Source organism: Strongylocentrotus purpuratus, unplaced genomic scaffold (assembly GCF_000002235.5).
Source record: "Strongylocentrotus purpuratus isolate Spur 01 unplaced genomic scaffold, Spur_5.0 spur5_scaffold_7, whole genome shotgun sequence".
In the NCBI taxonomy this organism is placed as follows: Eukaryota; Metazoa; Echinodermata; class Echinoidea; order Camarodonta; family Strongylocentrotidae; genus Strongylocentrotus; species Strongylocentrotus purpuratus.
The window spans coordinates 26,907,188-26,927,573 of NW_022145613.1; the positions used below are offsets into that span (position 1 = coordinate 26,907,188).

Consider the following 20,386-nt stretch of genomic DNA (forward strand, 5'->3'; position numbering starts at 1 on the left):
CAAAGAAAGCGGACAAAATATACAGTTCCTCAGGTAGACAAAGAAACATCCCTTCACTGCTATTATGTCAACATGTGTAGAACAGGTGTCACATGCATATTCACCTTTTTACATAATAGCAGTGAAGGGATGTTCCTTTGTCTACCTGAGGAACTGTATATTTTGTCCGCTTTCATTGTCTGTCATGTTCATAGTGACGGTAGGCATCCAGTGAAAACGAATTCGTTTAATCAAATTATGGAAATGCAAGCATGACTTTAAACCACGGGTGGCCAACCCGCGGCCCGCGAGCTATTCTGGTGCGGCCCGCGGAGCAGTGAAAAAAATACTTCATAAATGAAATGCAGCCACATATAGCATCGATGAAGTAGGGTAAAACATTTACACGCAGCTATCTCTAATATTTCCATAATTTGATTTCATCTTTCACAACGCATTGACTCGTTACTTGGTGATACATTGACTCCTCAAATTCCCTCTCATTACATTATATTAACGACATTAATACCCGCATTAATATCACTCGCCGTGCAAATTTCAGTTTCTAATTTCCGCACGCAGTAACAACTGTTGTGATACACTGACTCCTCAAATTCCCTCTCATTATATTATATGAATGACATTAATACCCGCATTAATATCACTCGCCGTGTAAATTTCAGTTTGTAATTTCCGCACGCAGTAACAACTGTTGTGAATCGAGAAATAATGTTTGAAATGCCATACATGTTTTCAAACTTACAACCCTTTTCTCCCGCCGTACAATTTTCTCATGAATCTTAATCGTAAACTTTATAGTCAGTCCCCTTCCCTCTACACCGCGTTCAATTAGATGTACAGTGTACAATTAATACATTTAGGATATTCTTTCTGCTGTGTCCTTGATTTTGATTGAAATAACAACCAACATGGCAACGACCTCGAGACCTGCGAAGAAAAGGAGAGTTTCTGATGAAGGCAGAAACTTTAAATCAGATTGGTCTCTAAAGTATTTCTTCATAGAAGAGAAAGGTGGACCACTTTACCTCATTTTCACCAGAGTATGTAATGGAGGTTAACAACATAGTAGAAAAGTGCAAGCCACAGAAATCACACTAAATGTAAGCCTAATATGTTTTTCTCACTGATCTTCTTGTTTGCTTGTTTGTTTTTGCAGAATTTCAGGTGTGTACACGTATTGCATGAGTGCGTGTGGGGGGGGGGAGGGGGAGACTAGCTACGGCCCGCCAAGTTATGCCAATCGTTAGCTGTGGCCCGCGAGCTTTAAAAGGTTGGCCATCCGTGCTTTAAACAAACAGAACTTTGCTGTTAAATCGTGGCTCATTTTTCCTGATTGAGGTGTCATATGAAAGGGAAGAAAATGAACTTTCTAGGAATGTGATTTTCGCTTTGAAATTCAGATACCGTTCGCTAAAAGAATTTTTGCTTTCCTCTCTTCAAATTTTGGTTAATTACTCATGCATCAAATATGCATCATAATGAGTTGCTCTAAATGAAAGAGGAGGATCTAAGCGTTACAATTATGTGTAATTTATTAATTATGATTGTGTTAAAGGTAAAGACCAGTTTTGGAAACGCCCCCTCTCAAAAAATGAAATGGTAGCTCATATTTCCAATCGTGTGAAAGAATATGTTTTGACTAATACGTGATGATACAAACTTTGCCGAGAAGCCGCCTACTTATTGATATATTTGGTAAATTAGTATATCTATTTGGACGTGATATATATTACGCACGTGTCGCGCACATATACATCCCATATACATCTTTCTGTGTACAGTGCTTGTAACTTTACCAAGACTGGGCCAAATTTCTTATCATTTTGATGATTCCAGAATCTTGCAGTACACAGCATTACTTATATGCTAGATGATCAACCTTTTCTGATCGATTCCACAACGTTTCTTTCACAATGCAATTGCATGACCAGAACTGATCTTTATCTTTAAGTTATAAGATATACTTGTAACAAGATGGAAAAAGCAGCTACCACACAAGCTCAAGGAGAAGAGCTGAGCCATCTAAAAAAATAAGGCTTTGAGTGACCAGTTCGTCAACGGGGCACGTGAGGCTTGGGCGAGGAGAGAGCTTAGGCAAATTCAGTTGACACATGAATCTAGCGGGTTCGCCAAGGTTAGGGAGGAGGCTCTCCAACTCTTTCAAGAGACCCCAAATACCCAGAGGCCCCAAGTGCAAGAAGCAGATGTTGACGTGGGAAGGGCAGTCATCAACGATTCTACACCTCTCGTGCAACAGATGGTTGAACAGCAGAAATCAATAATGACAGAGCTAGAGCAAATCCGAGAGGAAGTAGCCAGACTAAAACGAGCAACATCTCAGAGAAGGAAGACGAATAGAGTATGATATAGCTTTGGCCAGAGGGGTCATCTCAGGCGAGACTGTCCCAATGGGCCTCCAAACTTTCCAATGCCTCAGTACAACTTCCCCGCTGGCCCCAGAAACCAGGATGATCAAACCTTCCCTGCTTGGAGTATGCATGGAACAGGGAACAAAGAGCCAATTAGAGAGTTACAACGTGCCGGCATCACACTATCAAGCTCCACCCCAACCAAATACCACCATGCATCACCAACATGCTCCACCACAGGAGAAAGACTAGTTTCCTCTGTTGTTGAGGGCAAAACAGCGGAGGACATTAGATAACAGTGCAATAAGGAAGAGCCCATGGGGGAAACCACCCCCCCCCCCCCACCCACAAATTGGTATGTCCTTAACCGATAATGGAAAGGATGATACAGAATTGAGTTTGACCCACAGTAGGCTTTAGTAGAAGAAGTTGCGACAACATTTGATGAGATGAGTGACGCTGCAGTGTTATAGTGTCCTCAAGCCCAACCACTATAGCAGAAGTTGTTGGAGTGCAAATTGGCTGTGTCCTCGACACTGCCACGGGGGCAGAGGCTTCAAGAATACCCTGAGATGTGTTACACTCACTTCTAGAAGCAGCAGTAGGAGTAGTGAGCCCGTTTAATGCACCAGTAAAACATGTTGGGGTCGGTCCAACGAAGGTACCAGCTAGTGGAGGGCTTTGTCCGAACTCGCGTTTTGGTGAAAGGGCAAGAAGCCACTGTCGGATTTCTGATTATACAGCTTGAGTCGTGTGGGGAAAGACAAATAGACTTCCCTATTGTAGTAGGGTTTAATGCACTTCGAGCTCTTTTCCTTCGGAGGCGGCTCGAGGAGAATTCCTACTAGTGAAAGACTGCTTAGACTTGTAGAAAGTGGGCAATGCACATATACGAGAAGATGTTAGTGGTGCAATGGAGGAAGTATTCGCCGGCCAGGACTATACAACACGTGGAGTGTGTATTGATGCCCTCTCAAAGTGGTGAAACTACAGAGTCCAGGGTCTGGCTTATTCAGGGTATCACAAAGATTGAACCCCAAGTTCACGTCATAGAAGGTTGTAGCTCTGAGAATGGAGAGTTGCATCTACTCCTAATCAATCTGGAGAAAATGAGTTCATCCTCCCACTTAACTCAACAATAGCATCTGCCATACATTGGAAGAACAAAGTGAGATTCACCTTCAAACTAGAGATGACCAGCTTGAGGTGAAATTGTGATGTATTGATCACCACGACAGAATTTATGCGGGATGAAGAAGGAAGTCAGCCTGAACATACAAGAAATACTCAACCAGCTGATGAATCAGCAGCACAGGAAAAATTCACTTTCACTGATGGAACAGAAGTAATGCTTCTTCATGGCATCAGCCTCCATGGGATGTACTAATATCAAGATGCATCTAGAATTGCTAAAATTCTGACAGACCACGAAGCGGCATTCAAATAATTAAATTTTCTATGACCCAATCAAAACTTGAGAAAAAGGCTTACATAAAATAAAAATTAAATGACATTTGTAATATAACATAGAAAATGAAACTTATTTGTAACTATACAATTTTTGTTTCGTTTAATAATGATTTATAAAGACAAAACGATTAACATAATCGATTCGATGATAAATTCGGAAAGCATCTTCAAATACTACGGTGGGGAAATTATGCATACGTGAAATAAATGACAAAAATTAGATAAAACCATATATTCAGATATGATATCAATCATCGTATACGGACACCTACCCCCTGGACATCCTGCCCCCGGATAACCACCCCCAGCCAACTACCCTCCGACTAACCCGGGATAGTTGTCCGGGGGGTAGCTGTCCTAAGGGGTAGTTGACTGGGGGTGGTCACCAAGGGGGTGGATGTCCACGGGGTAGGTGTACTAGAACCATCAATAATAACTCTTTGAAAAATGGAATTCCCTCAGCATTTCAGTTAGACTTCAATATTGCTTTAAGGCCAATATAACTCTAAAATACTTTAAAATGAGAATCATTTAAGAGTCATTTCAAACATTTGTTTCAGTATGTGCTAGAAATTGTATTTCGCAGGTAGGCCTATGTTGAAGTCAACATCTCGTAACATCATGTCGAAGCAAGCAATCAATTCCTGAGACAATTGCCTCTAGATTTCGCTCTCAGAATCGTACCCTATACTTTGAAATTTCCCCCGTCATCTTCCGCATTGAACATGATCTTATTTTACGGTTTCCCAACTACGATCATACCATCCATTACGGACATTTTCCAATTTGAACGAAACTCTGACATTCTCGTGTCGTCTTTCCTCTCAAATTCGCATGAAATATGTCCTCTCAGTTTCTCCACCAAGGTCATAAAACTGTTCAACGAGGTACCCTTTCAAGAAAATGTCGTATGTCCATCGCAAGTTCGCCGAAATCCCGATGAAACGAGTGTGATTTGAATACACGCGTTTTAATGGGATGCCGGCAAACTTGTCCATTGCACGGTTTCATGAAACGCTGCCCTGGTTTTGATCTCACTGGGGATCCCTCCGTCTTTTCTTGACCAGCATCAGAGCGATGGTAAGGAGGACCGATGCAGCACTCATGCCTCCCAGGATCATGAAGACGTCATCAAAAGATCCAGTAACATCGTAAAGACTTCCTGCATTGATCAGGGAGCAGCAAGAAAAATAACCCTTAAGAATATATGGAAGATCATAATCATTGTAAGGTTCGATTGATTATCTCATGGAAGTGCATTGGATTGAAAGTTTGATTAAAGATAGTTGAAATGAATTTTTGTTTCCAGTAAAACTTTTGCGATATTCAAATAGAATTCCCATTGTTTACAGAATTTATCTACGTAGTAATACACCCCTAGAATAAACATAAAAATAGATGATGGTGTAGAATAATATACATGTATATTCAAAATCGGTTTGTGCATTGTATTTTTAAGCTAGCTACTTAAAGAAGAAATGACGAGATCCTTGCTCAAAAACCTTATACATATTTAGGCCTAACATATTAAAACAACTGGGGGATGAGAGCTCAGGAGTTGATGACTAGAAACAAATTTCAGCTTGACACTCTGAATGTTTACCAGCTGAAAGAGGTGTGTTTGTTGGTACTTCTTTCGTGAATGATTTTTTCATTCACATGCTACAAATTCTTGCACTTCATTAGTAAAAGAAAGGGAAAAGATCTGTTTCAAGATCGGCTTCAGGGCGTATTCGAGAGGCCGTGGGCTCGTCTTTTTCGTTGCCTTCTAATGCTGTAGTATCCATCCTTCAGGATTGGATAACCTTAAGGATGAATTTAAACTAATAGTGGCCCCGACATGAGACGAGTCGCTTCTACTCACACACTTCATATCTCTCAAATATCGTATCAAGGTGACTACCTCCTGGAGTCTGATTCGGTCACCAACCCTGTAGGGCAGTTATCCCCTAAAATATACACCGGGTAACTCCCATATAAGACAACTACCCCGTCGAGAATATTATTAACCCAACTAAAAATTGTAATGGGTTGTTTCCTCTCACACACTTCATATCTCTTAAATATCGTATCAGAGTGACTACCTACTGGTGGAATACGACTCGGACAACTACCCCTCTAATACCCCTCTAGGCCTAGGGAAATCATCTCCCGACAACTATCCTATAATACAACTACCCCGTTGACAATTAACCCCAAAAACTAAAATTTTGAATGGGTTGTTTCCTCTCACACAATTTGCATATCTCAAATATCGTATCGGGGTCGCAGAGTCCAAGAATACGACCCGTACAGCTACCCCTCTAGGGAAACTATCCCCGACAACTACCCCGAATGACAACTACCCCTTTGACAGTTTTCATTATCAGATAACTAAAATTTTGCAAAAAATACGTGAACGGATAAAAAAGAAAGATGAAGACTTGCCTGCCATGTAACCTGACGAAATGACAGCAGCTCCTGTCACAAATAACTTAATGGAGAGGATACCGGCAAAGTGTTCCGTTGCGACGTAGAAAACCAGGACAGAGTACGTGGCTGGGAAGGCTCCGAAAATCCCACCTCCGGCAAAAAAGGAGCACACAAGGAGATGGCTGAAGGATACACGAAGTTGGTACAGGAAGAATGCGGCGGCTACAGATGCCATGTTTGCGATGAAAATAATCGCGCCCCAGTGTGGTCGAAAATGCAGGATGATGGTGACAACTCCTTGGTTGATGAAACCGCCCAAAGCACCAGCTAGAGGTAGATAGGCCGCGAGGGATTCATCAAGGCCTTTTGTCAATCCATAAGACACCACGAAGAGTGTCCAACTAACCATGGTGACCTGTACAATGTACTTACATGGCAAGAATAATAAACAGAATGCCTTTTCTTGAGCAAGCATTGGAATATTCAAAGTAACCGTGAGGAAGTCTACGACTCTGTCGAGTTTTGATTTTGCATTATTTTCTTCATTCTGACCTACTGCAAAAGGATCGACTTGTTCCGCGGTCTCACAATCATCAGGCTGCAAAGTCAAATCATTTTCCTCTGCTCCTTCGGGGAGTTCAATCACTCTTCCAATGTCACCCTCTTCACACGCAGGCACTTGGTAAAATCCACCTGTTGAAGAATGTGGTGGTCGAAAGGTAACCGCTACAGGAGTACAATGGAGATATACAGCTGCAAGACAAAGAAGAGCGCCCTCAAGTCCATAGGCGTCTAGAAGTTTGGAGGTGAGGACAGGAAATGCCATACCGCCTACTAAACTGCCCAGGAGACATATGGAATTCACGAAGCCGAACTTTTCTCCAAAATACTGATGCAGAACCTCGTATGATATCTGATTTATCGGGGAGCTAAAGAGCCCTGCAAGGTAAGAGATAGAGACAGACCATAACATGTATATAATATATATTGATATTCAAACGATCTGGGCCCTGAATTATAAAGAGTTGCGATTGATTCTAACAAATCGCAACTTTTGTTAAGACAGGGATCTGATGTCTTGTTATAATTTGGGCAAAAAATCCTTGGCATACAGTTATAATACGGTATATGCACAGATTTACAATTGAATGATGTCCCTCCTGTCAGCTAATCCACTTCACTGAGGAATGATGTATTCGGAACCCGATATATTAATTTTAGGCCAAAAAAAACAAAACATGTTTAACGTCCTGTTTTTTCGAAAAATAGGAAGGAGGAGGCTCTTATTTTTTTCTTCAAAATGGCCGCTCGGTACATTTTCCCGACAGTCGGGCTATTTTTCAAGATGGCCGCCGACATTTTTATTATTATTTTTTTTTTAAATCAGAAATAGATCCATTTTAGCAGTGTTTTTCATGTTTTTTTTTATTTAAAAAAAAAATAGGAGGCGGCCCCAAAAAAGGAAGCGGGCAATTTACAATTTTTTCCTCTCCGATTCATTCATAAAAATACATTTCATGGTTGTTAGTTCGATTCGTGCAGGCACTATATTTCATACATTAATTTCTATTCAATTACTTCTATTTACATGTACATCAGTTTATTTATCTATTTATTTATTTATTCATTTATCTGTAAATTTGTTTGCTAATTGTATTTCATGAATGTTCAACGTACCAGTCATGAACATAGCAAATCCAAACCAGGCGGGTGAATCGACATAAGCGGAAGCTATGATTGCTGCACTTGATCCCACAGTACCCACAATGCAAAGCGCCCTTGGATTGATTCGTTTGGCAAGGATGCACACAAGGGGGCCTGTTGTGAACAAACAAACGAAACAAAAACATAAACAAACAAATCAACAAAGCACTTAATATAAACCTCATTTTAAAGGGCCACTCTAACCAAAACGGGCTAAAAAAAATTGTAAAATACATGTAGACTAATTTTTGACGGAGATTCCAAACATGACACTGATTTTTCTTAGAAATCATCAATAATTCTGGAATCTAGCTTTAAAAATGACGACTCAGAACTCTCCACAAAAAAAACCCAGTTTCGGAGCTGTATTGCGCAATAGCATATGACGTCACTGCAGGAGACTTCTCGTTGTAAGGAGGGTGATTTAGGCATTAAAGTATCTTCTAAAAGGCAAACTATGATATTAATTGGAGGAAAAAATAAAAATTATTCGAAAAATAATATGCACTTGATAATCCCAGTACGTTTCAGGTAATTTCGTCATTCCTAACCATGAATTACAATGAGATTGTATGATCCTTAGTTGTAGGACAAGTCGGATATTCCTGCAATGACGTCAAATGCGTCATCAAGCCATGTGACCGTATTACCTGTTTTCGAGGGGCGTAGCCCAGCAAGCGTGAGAGCTGTAAAAAAATGGATGGTTATTATCATTTTGGGGTCAATTTAGAGATTTTCTGAAAAAACCGAGGCTGGAATTTTAATAAGTAAAGCATACGGGGGTGTGCCGCTCTAATGGGTAACTTTTTCACCAAAAATGTAAATTACCTAAACCATTTAAAACAAAAATACCCCTAAATATGGGTCCGCTTTTTCAAAAAATGTCAAGATCTTGAAAGTTTTCCGGGTATTTGCCATGCAAACAACCGACATTTTTTTAAAATGGGCTTAATTTCGAAAAAAATCTGCCAAAATGACTCTTAAAATATGGGTAGGGTTTTCGAGGCTTCAGCGGCACACCCCCGTCCAAACCAAATCTGATAACCTCCCCCCCCCCCCCCCCCTCCGGGGTGGGGGGGGGGGGCATTATAGTTTTCCCCGAGCTGATTTCTCGTTTGTTATTGTGTCGTGTCGCGTACTTAAAGGTTCTATGTCACATTTGCAGGCAAACAAAAATAAAAGGTTAAATTCCAACGGCATTTGAAAGATAATACTAATTCAGAACTTTTGTGACATAAAACCTTTAAGTACGCGACACGATCACAATAACAAACGAGAAATCAGCTCGGGGAAAACTGTAATGCCCCCCCCCCAGGGGGGGGGGGGGGTTATCAGATTTGGTTTGGACGGGGGTGTGCCGCTGAAGCCTCGAAAACCCTACCCATATTTTAAGAGTCATTTTGGCAGATTTTTTTCGAAATTAAGCCCATTTTACAAAAATGTCGGGTGTTTGCATGGCAAAGACTTAGAAAACTTTCAAAATTTTGAAAGATGTTGAAAAAGCGAACCTATATTAAGGGGTATTTTTGTTTTAAATGGTTTAGGGATATTGTCTTGGTGAAAAAGTTACCAATAAGAGCGGCACACCCCCGTTTGCTCTACTACGGCATCACCGAAACCGGGCTTTTTTCTATGCGTTCTGAGTCGTCATTTTTAAACCTAGATTCCAGAATTATTGATGATTTCTATTAAAAAAATCATTGTCATGTTCGCAATCTCCGTGAAAAATTATTCTACATGTCTTAATTTCATTTCTTTGCCCGTTTTGGTTAGAGTGGCCCTTTAAGTTTTGTATCGATTAGTTTATTGAATTATAATAGTTATTTGGACATTGTGAATGTTTATTTAATTTCTTTCATCATTATCAGTGTATGACAAGTTGATAATCTGTGTAAATGGTTATTTCATATCCATGTATTCTATGTGACACAATTATTGTGCAATATAACCGAGATGCCGTATTTTGTACACATTGCAATGATTGGGTTCACTTTAGATGTACATAGTACCGTTAAAATACAATGATTTAAATGAAAACATTTGTACGATGGTAATGTACAAAACGTAATGAAAAATATTGCATATTAATGATAATGATGATTTATTCAGTGCAACAGACGATAGATACTCTGGTCATAATTGGCGAAATATAAATGATTTCATATATATATATATATATATATATCCTAAAGAAAATGTAATGAAAATAGTACACTTGAATATTAGAAGTCTTAGGAATAAATTTGTTGACCTTTAATTGTTCTTGTTATCCTGGCCATATGATTTGATTTTGTTTTTAGAAAGGTGGTAAGATGATAGAATTGCTGATGAGTGGTAATACGGTTTCACTCAATGGTTATGATATAGAGAGAACAGATCAATACGGTGGTGGAGTTTGTTGTTATATTCGAGAAAATATTCCATATAATTATACGGAGATATGATTTGCAGAGAAATGTACTTAAATGATTATGAATTGAATTGAAGCCTAGAAATCAGACTATTTTTTTTTGTAGGTATTGTACGGTGCGTCCCAGAAAAAAAAAAGAAACCGAGAATTTTCGATGTTTTATCATAACTTAATCATAATTATAATTGATAAATGACACATATTTGCAAATTATAGATCCTCCTATTTCATTTGATGCAACTTATGATGTATATTTCACGCATGAGTAAATAAAAATAATTTGAAGAAAGGGTACCAAAAAGTCATTTGGCGAACGGTATCTGAATTTCAAAAAGAAATCACATTTCCAGAAAGTTCATCTCTGCCCTTTCATAATGACACCTCAATCAGGAAAAATTAGTTATAGTTATTGAGCAAGGATCTACGTCACTGAGTATAATTGTATATTTATTTTAAAAAAAAATATATATATGCATTGATATGCGTTTCTAAATCAGTAGACCTAATGCTGTAATAGTTGTGTAAGAGTTAAAATTAGACTCATTTCATACTTGAATTTGTTACAATACCTACTTGTTTCTCTATAGTCTCTTTTCTCTCTCTATATATATTTATTTCACATCATTTGCTTATTCACTTACATTCATTCCTTCAATTACTTGACCCAATTCCTTCCTCCATTCATCTCCTCTACATACCAAGTTTGGGGCATATCTAGGTGGTTGGGTCGTTTCTTTGATCGTTCTTTTCATGCCTGCACGCACTCTTTCGATTTATATTTCCAAAAACCCTAACAACCAATGGCCACCATCCAGACCACGATAGAAAGACTCATGACAGGGTCATATTTTCATCCAAGACGTGAAAAGAGAGAATATGATTGTAATCAGTGGCGGATCCAGGGGGGGGGGCCCGGGGGGCCCGGGCCCCCCCCCCCCTTGAGAAAAAAATCATGTAAAATCACGTGAATTTTACCTTTTTTTGAGGTTGGGCCCCCCCCCCCCCCTGGCGCTCAAGGGGGGGGGTGCAAATTGAAATTTTTTTGAGGATCAAAAAAAAAAAAATGTGCTCACCACCCCCCCCCCCCGCCCCCCCCCCCCCCCCCCCCCCCCACTGAGCGAATTTTTGGCCGGCGCGTTTTTCAAATTTTCGGGAGCAAAAAAAAAAAAAAAAAAAAAAAAAAAAAAAAAAAAAAATTGTGCTCTTTCCCCCCCCCCCCCCCTACTGAGCGATTTTCGGCCGGCGCGATTTCAAATTTTCGGGAGCAAAAAAAAAAAAAAGTTGGGCCCCCTCCCCTAAGAAATCCTGGATCCGCGCCTGATTGTAATCGGTATAGCCACAATAGGGTTCAGGGTGCAAAATCATTTGCACTTTGGTCCAAAAATGAAGTATTCAATAGAGCAGTTCAATCAACCGCAAATATTGTTCATCCATACCCTAGGGTTAATACAACAGGGGTGGTAGGTGTTACGGACACTATGGCCCGAATTCACAAAGCAAGGTTTGAGCTCAGACCAAGGTTTGACCTCAAACCTCCTTTTGTTTCGCCAAACCTCCTTTTGTTATTTACAAACCTGGTTTATAAATAACAAAAGGAGGTTTGGCGAAACAAAAGGAGGTTTGAGCTCAAACCTTGGTCTGAGCTCAAACCTTGCTTTGTGAATTCGGGCCTATATACACAAAGCTACTGAAATGGAATTTTCAAGCATTATTTACTTTAACCTAGGGTTAATACAACAGGGGTGGTAGGTGTTACGGACACTACACAAAGCTACTGATCAGAAATGGAATTTTCAAGCATTATTTACCTTAACAAACACATATTGTGCACTTCTTTGGGGATTTTTGTGGCCATTTATGAAAAACAAAACAATTCACACTCACTTCAGTCCATTAATTAGATGCAGTATAAAAATCAGAGGAAACAGAAGGTCAAATCTAATAAATGCCATTTTTCAGAACATGAAACTTTTTAAAAGCCAACCCAAAATTGGTAAATAAATTCCAAACTTTAGTCCCATCTGTATAGATATTAAAACAAATCAAATTGTTAGGAAGGGTCGTTTCATAACATAAGTTGTCCTAAATAACTGATGTACAAAATCCTATAGGATGTAACGGACACTGCATTTTATACAAAATAATAGTACACAGGCTATTCTTTGATGCAAAGTAATCCATTTGCTTTTTCATCATTGTTGTTGCTGCATAAAAATTATCTTGAGGTCAACAGAGAGTATCTTTTCAAATCCGCATAAACAAGTCTCTTGGATAGGACAAAAATGTCCAAGATCGGTTGAACTTTTTTTAGACCCCTCCCCAGGAAGTCGATATGTGCACCCCCCCCCCCCCCCCCCCCCCCCCCCCCAACATCAAACTCTGGCTACGGCCCTGCAAAGGAGCCGTTTCTGGTACTTGTTGACTAGTTTTATAGCAATAATTTCGTCCGATATCACCCACTTATATTCGCATCCCCGTCACGGCCACCGCCACCCCCCCCCCCCCCACTCCGGGGACGAAGGGACCGCATGCGTGTTTCCACAATCTCCGGTAAAGGGGTACTTTTTCGCGCGACAAACTCCGGACCGCCGTTGACTTACATACCGGTGATAGATAGATTATTTTATTGATCCAAATTCAAAACCTAGAAATTAGGGGGCGGGGGTGCTTTCAGAAAGAGGGAACATGCATTCGCGTACACTTAACACTGAGTAAGGGGGTGGCCGGGCACCATCACCATTATTAGCTGCAAAATAATTTTTAAAAGTCGTATTTTAATAGGCCATTTTCGTAATGTATAGGTATCACAGCTAAAGTTTGAAAGTATCTACATTTCATTTCCCCTGCCAATTTCATTTTAGAGCACATGGAAAGAGGAGTTTTGATACCTCATTTGTCAAATTTGAATAAGTACTTTTGAAAATACGGCCACTTACATAAGAGACGAAATGGTCAAATTTTGCGTAATTAGGCTATAACTGACAATTAGCCATTTTCAAGGTGACATAATTTTGTAATTAATTGATGAATCACCTTTCTTTTCAAGAAATCTGTTCTATGTATGGATTTCTACATGCCTATTTTTTTCCAGGTTCTTTAGACAAATATTTTTTTTTGTAGAATTTTTCAAATAATTAAAATGAAACCCATTTTGATGCGTGTGACAAAATTTATGGCTATTTTTGCGTCGCCGGAACAAGTTTTCATGGGTTTTGAAACATGGCTAGATTTAAGAGTGTCTATGAAGTGGGGCTGAATTTCGGCATATCTGGGGTATGTATATAGCCTAATCATTCCTGTAAGTTTGGACCATCAAATCCATTTAAATTAATTTTAAATGGCATTTGAAAAAGGCTCTAAACACTTAAAACTTCATTATTTTAAAGCACCCTTAAGCTTTTTTTTGTGTTTTCAAGTCTGCCTAAATTGAAAACCGTTAATGGTAGGGGAATGAATTTTGGCACATCAATAGAAAGTATGGCAGTGGCGGATCCAGGGGGGGGGGCACAGGGGCACAGGGGCACGTACCCCCCCCCCCCCCCGGCCAAAAAAAAAAAGTTAAAATCAGCCCTTAATTCCCCCAAAATGTACTGAAAAACAGGGACGTGCCCCCCCCCCCAACGGAGAAAATTAAAAAATTAAAAAATTTCTTGACCCCCCCCAAAAAAAATGCCCTCTTATCCCCCCCCCCCCCCCCCCCCCCCCGCTTATTCAGCGGTTGGCTGAGTCGTTACGATTTTTTTTAGACCAAAAAAAAATAAAAAATGTCCTCTTACCCTCCCCCCTATGCCTACCTAACTTATTTACTATATAAACAAAAATAATAACAAATCCCTTTTAATTGAAATTCATAAATTGAATCCACGATCTTAAATTTAAAAACACTGGGGAAAACCGTAATGAATGCCCTTTAAATCCTTGGCGTGGGTTCGCAATCACAACATGAGAATAGAGACACCAGTATGGGCGGTGCACGGCCGCCGAGCTATCACCGGGTGTGTGTGTGTGTCGTTGGGTTTTCATACAGACGTGCATCAATCAGATATGATTACTGAAAAGACACTGCCTGAATTTAATTGGAATTTAATAATCATTATCCAAAGATCAGAAAAGCCGTCATTACAGTTATTTGATGTAGATTGAAACACACAAAAAAAAAAAAAATCTGACAAAATTTGACTAAATTTTCACTCTATAAATTGACAAAGATTACACAAGTTTGTATTTGAATTTCTTAAAAAGTCACTTTGAAATTCAAAGTTCACTCGCATGACGTGTGAGAAAAATTGCGAGTGGAAAAACACAAACATGTATTATTGGTCTTGTGATCGCTTTAAAATCTGTTTAGGTTACGATAGCATAATAATTCCGTCGAAATATATATGTATTTACTAATTTGTTCGCCAAATGCTGCAAATCCTGCCTCAGTTTCGATATTTGAAGCCTCAGATTCATGCTCCGTTTCGGATCTTGATGGGACGGCAAGCGGCGGGTGCGGTGATGCGACACGTGGCCGCCACGTTGCCCGTCGGGTCCCCGTTCGAAGCTGGGGGCTTGCTCGCTGTAGTCACTCTCGCTCAGTGCGTATTATACACAGAGTACAGCTGTACTAACCGGATTCGCGCTCTAGCGCCATTTAGCGGTCATTCTTAATATTTACATGATCATATACTCCAGTAAATTCTCTTTCTTCTCGTATCAAAAATTGAATTAAAAGTATGTTTTTCTGATATAGAAAAATTGTTTCAAACTTTTCACTCTGATTTTTCACGATCTTTTTGAAACATACCCCCATCAGTTTTTATATGAAAATAAAGCTTAAGATGTGCTCTTTCCAACCAGTGGATTTTTAAAACTCAAAGACGAATGGCGTTCAAGCGAATTGAGCTAAAACTAGGGATACAAATCGGCCGTCAAAAAAAAATGGCGACAAATGAAGTGAGACCGTACGAATTAGAGGGTAAATCTCAAGCAACTGTGTCGTAAGTAATTAATGGATTTTGATGAAAATGACATGACATGAAACAAGACAGAATACTGAGCTTTCGAGAGACATATAATTTTATAATATTTATTTTTTCCATGATATGAAAATCTTCCTTCACAAAGAGAGAATTTGCGTGGTTGAGCTCTGTGTGTCCCCACTCAACGCTGCTCTTCTGTGATACCTAATGTAACCAAATTTAATGCATAAGTCTTTGTAAAGTGCCTCAATCCAAATTATTTCATTCACCTGATAAGAATAATAGTATTTCAATAGACAGAATTCGAACTGCATACATTAGTTGTTGCCAGGTAGGACAAACATTTTGGCTTGACCTACCTAGCAACAGTTTGCATTCTGACTATTGAAATACTATTATTCTTATCAGGTGAATGAAATAATTTGTATTGAGGCACTTCACAAAGACTTATGCATTAAATTTGGTTACATTACGAAAATGGCCTATTGCACGCACTCCGAACACGAAACCATATAGGGGCAACTTTTACATTTATAGGTAATAATAATTATAATTTTTATATTGAAAGGGCTTAAATATTCACCACCGATCACATGAATGGGTCATCATACTTACATGCCATGAAAAACACGGTTAATTCCAAAGACAAGATGAATCCGATTGTTCCATAGTTTGTCTCTAATTTATTGACGAGGGCTGGAACGAGAACACCAAACGCTTTCAAGAGTCCCTGCGTCAGGAAATCCAGACTAAATTTGGTGACCAGTACCACATACCTCCAACTCTCCGATGATGTCCCGCTCGACATCTCCGTCGTTACCTTGGTCCTCCCCCGCTCTAGTAATATGATGACGGGATGATCGACAACAACACCTTGCTGTAGGCCAAGAACGGCATTTCTCGTGAACTTTTGTATAATATTGCTGTGGTTCATCGCGTGTAATGCCTTTTATTTGTAGACTTTACGAGCAAGTACGTGTGTACACTATTTTGACGACGAAAAGCTTTAGCAAGTATCGATCGAGTTTAACTTCATGGGATTCAGGGACAGTCATTGAATATAAAGGAAACCTCAAGAAAGAACTTGACTTATTCTGAGATATTTATATATTCTTGCCCAAGATTCCCCACCAAGGTTTCATGAGAGAGGCATAAAACAAGAATAATGTACAGTTTCTCAGCACGACATTGACATCGCTATTTTCATGACGTGACCCGGGACGTGACGTACTAAGTGAAGTCGTATTATTCAAATTTACAGATGCTTCCTAGAATTCCCAGTGTGGTGATTCACCTGCTTCATTCACCTGCTTTTATCCTGTGTACTACCATTGCCAGAAAGAAATTCCATAAAAAGGTTGGGCGGCGTGCTCTTCTGGGTGAAGGTTTCTCATAAATGAAATAGATTTGTCAACTGCTATAACTATTTAAGTATTTTTGAATGAATTAGTTACAATTGTCGTCCCTTATATATTTCTTCACCAAATATAATTTCCATCTTCTCAGCTATGATTTTCCTCATTGACATCGAAAGTAAAGGGTTTGTTTTTTACTTTAAAAGTCTGTCGGATAGAAGCTTGGTACATGATACATGTACAACTTCACCTGGTACGTTACATTTTCAAGAAAATGGCTGCGCCCCTGTCATGCTAAAAGGCATCACATCATGCCAATAATATCTTAATTTGTATTATTATTGGCGGCGCAAAAAAAAGGGGGAAAGGAGGAAGAAAAAAAAAAAAAGGAGAAGAGAAAAGAAAAGAGAAGAAAAAAGAGAGAAAGAGCAGGGATATGTGAGTTACTCGGATATCCCTGGGAAGAGGGAGAGAGAAGAAGAGAGAAGCCGGGTGAGAAAGGAAACAGACAAGGAAATTGCACTCTCAGTGACAGTAGCAACGAATAAGGGCAAACCTGAGGGGGGGGGGGTATGCTTGTGATTTGTGAAATATGGGCACATGGAGGGGGCGGGGGCGACTGACCGTATTCTAATTTTTAAGGTTGTGCAAAACCGAGTTGGAATTCAGCTTATTTTCAAAAATTCTAAGCATGCTTGCTGATGTTAAGCCGTAGTGCCTGAAAGGTTAGTGTAAAAACACTTCTAAAAATGCCGCATCATGATCCAGCCCCTCCAAAGAGCGGCAGGATGGTAATCAGGAAGTTTGGGGTCATTGAAGAAGGGGCCGGTCATACGTAAATCAGGCAGTGACGGTAACGATGGATAAGGGATTAAAGGTTATACAAAGTTTTGGTATGGGGTTATGAATTTGGTTCAAATGAACATATTGGAACCATATGCGATCCGACAATATTCAGTGATCTTAGGCGCGGTTGAAATCGAGTCTAGTGATGAAGTGATGAAATTGTAATAATAAACTGTTTTTGTTGTATAGCTCCCTCTCAAGGTCAATATATTAATTTAGCTATAAAACAATGTTTCTTGACTATACAATCGACCGATTGGCTATTCCCGTTTGGAAATTAAATATCACAACTACATATTCTGAGATTTTCATGGTCGCAGCTGCCATTGTATGGCCGTAGGCGTTATTTGAAATTTCACAAAATTTACCGGAAGCACCGGTAAATTACTATATTCAATTTATCTCGAAAGCAGAAGTGTTTTAGGGGCTAAATTTTCTAGTGCTTATAACACATCCACAGGGGCATCCAATTATATCAAAATTGTAAAGAATCACTATCCAGCCAATTTTCAAAATTTACAAAAACTTTGTATTACCTTTAAGGAGGAAGGGGTGCAAACAGGGCTCAAATTAATTTTGTGTCCACGGGGGCTCTTCCAACAAAAAAGAGCCCACCGGCACCGTGAGCCCTCTCATGGGGGCTCTTTTAGTACTGACGGGGGCTCTTTTTTAATACAAATTTCCATTGAATTGGTGGTACCCATGAGTAAGTCTATTTGGGGATTACTTGTTAAGTCTATAGGAAATAAATCATTTTGTACAGGATCAATGAGAACGACTTTTCAGATTAGTACAGGGTTTGTTTGGATCGTATAAAATATTATAACACGTATATATCAATGGAGAAAAAAAAGGAAGACACTTAAACTACTCAGAGAGACCTAAAGCACTGAAAATCCCCACTCTACAGTTCAGACGGAAACGATCTGACATGATTCAAGTGTTCAGAATAATGCACCGGTTCGATAATCTTCAAGAAGAACATTTCTTCAACAGAACAAAGTGCAGTCGCACCCGTGGTCACTCATTTAAGCTTTACAAGCTAAAATGCTTATAATTTATTATGCTATATTAAGGAAAATCTCATTCAGCCAGAGAATAATCAATGTGTGGAATGGTCTTCCAGGCAATGTTGTGGAGAGTACCACTATGAATCGTTTTAAATCTGGACTTGAGAAATGGTGGAATGATGCCCCAGATAAATATGATGACAACCCCGACCAAACGAAACCATGGATAGGAACAACAGTCTAAAGACTGAATAATCCTGGATCAAATAAGTTACAAGTGAGTTACTCTGCCCTGTTCATACCGCCGAGTTCTTTGGACTTCACACAATATTTTGATATAGTCATGGCTGTGTTTGAACTCTCTCAAAACATCATTCTGGACGTACTTTGTATGTTGTACGAATGTTGTGACGTAGAATACACACATCAATGAAATAAAACACTAAGTAGTAGTAGTACAGAATTTACTTTAGTTTGATTTTTTTGTTTCTCTTTCAATATGGACAACATCATGCAAAACAGATTTGAATACAAAGATAACAATTACAATTTGGTAATGTTACAAGGGAACAGAGATGAATATATACAACATTTTTAACTAGAAAAATAGAACCCAAGTCACATTTCATCGTAAACATGTAAAAACTGTTAACATAGTTGCACAGCAAATAATAGTGTATAGATATAAATATCTTTAAAACATAAACATAATAAGAGAAGTTTTCTTTCTTTTTTGGACCCGTACAGGGATGCACGTTCAGAAAGGTCGATTGATGTACAGTACAACCAGGGATATGTGAGTTTAAACTCACATATCCCTGGTGCAACATGTAATTGAAATAGAGTAAATTTGTCATCTATTATTAGGGTTGTCTACTAAGTGTCTTTGTCAAGGTGATGTCAACTCTTAGTTGTGGCTTCCATCTGCACCATCCGTCTCTTCTTCACTATCATCGTCATTCTCATCCTGATACTGGAATAAGCCCTCGAATTGTGGACTGTGTCTTGCTAAGACTCTTTTCACGGCTTTCCGAAGATTCATGCCATTTCCTACTTTTTCTTCAAATGAGAACATACCACCTATACGTGTACAAGTTACAAGTACAATCTCTAGTTGTACATAATGATGTTCATTGATGTTATTGTATACTGAGTACAGCTAGATGCAGGGGCGGCGATCCCGGGGGACGGGGGGGGGGACACGTCCCTCTCAATTTTTTGAGGGGGGGGGGGGGTCGTCCTCCCGGAAAAAGTGCAAACAAAAAATGTATAGCAAATACTGACTAAAGACTGCAACACATTTTAAGGATCTGGAAGGCCCAAGAGTGCGCGTGTAGACAAATCAAAAAGCAAAAATCTTTTCGATCGGGAGCTAAAAAAGTGAAGTGTGAATAAAGTATATTCATTATTGCTTATTTAGTTAGGCCTATGCTAAGGAATGTGATTTTTTAATACAACAAAACTTCAAAAACCTGTGAGGGGTTAGTCACTTCCGTCACCTCACGTTCACTAAAATGCTACCTCGCACTGGCGTACTGATGGGGGTTAGGGGTCGGGGCAGTTGCCCTCCCCCTCCCCCCCCCCCCCCCACCCATAAAATTCAAACGTGCATTATTTCTGATTCGATATTAGTGTTCTATAAATGTTGCTGAAAAGGCATGATTTTTCCCTCAGCTTCCGGGGGCTCTGCCCCCTTGACCCCACCAAGGGCCTAAGGCGGCCCCTATTTTGGACCGTAATTAAATACCTTAAACCCCTGAGCTTCTGGGGGCCCCGCCACCTGGACCCAACTCCAATTAGTGACCTGTATTCCAGTGTCACAAACAAGGTATCAAAATATGCTCAT

The 20,386-nt window shown here is 39.5% G+C and overlaps 1 protein-coding gene across 1 annotated transcript; it reads right to left on the bottom strand.

Moving 5' to 3' along the window:
• Positions 1-3,891: 3,891 nt before the first annotated feature.
• Positions 3,892-16,319, bottom strand: LOC593173. Its single transcript, XM_030974753.1, has 4 exons — positions 15,945-16,319; positions 7,929-8,069; positions 6,267-7,190; positions 3,892-5,001 (listed from the first exon to the last, which is right to left on the bottom strand). Exons 1-4 carry the CDS (start codon positions 16,261-16,263, stop codon positions 4,874-4,876), a joined length of 1,512 nt encoding a protein of 503 aa, XP_030830613.1. The 5' UTR covers positions 16,264-16,319; the 3' UTR covers positions 3,892-4,873.
• Positions 16,320-20,386: the final 4,067 nt, after the last annotated feature.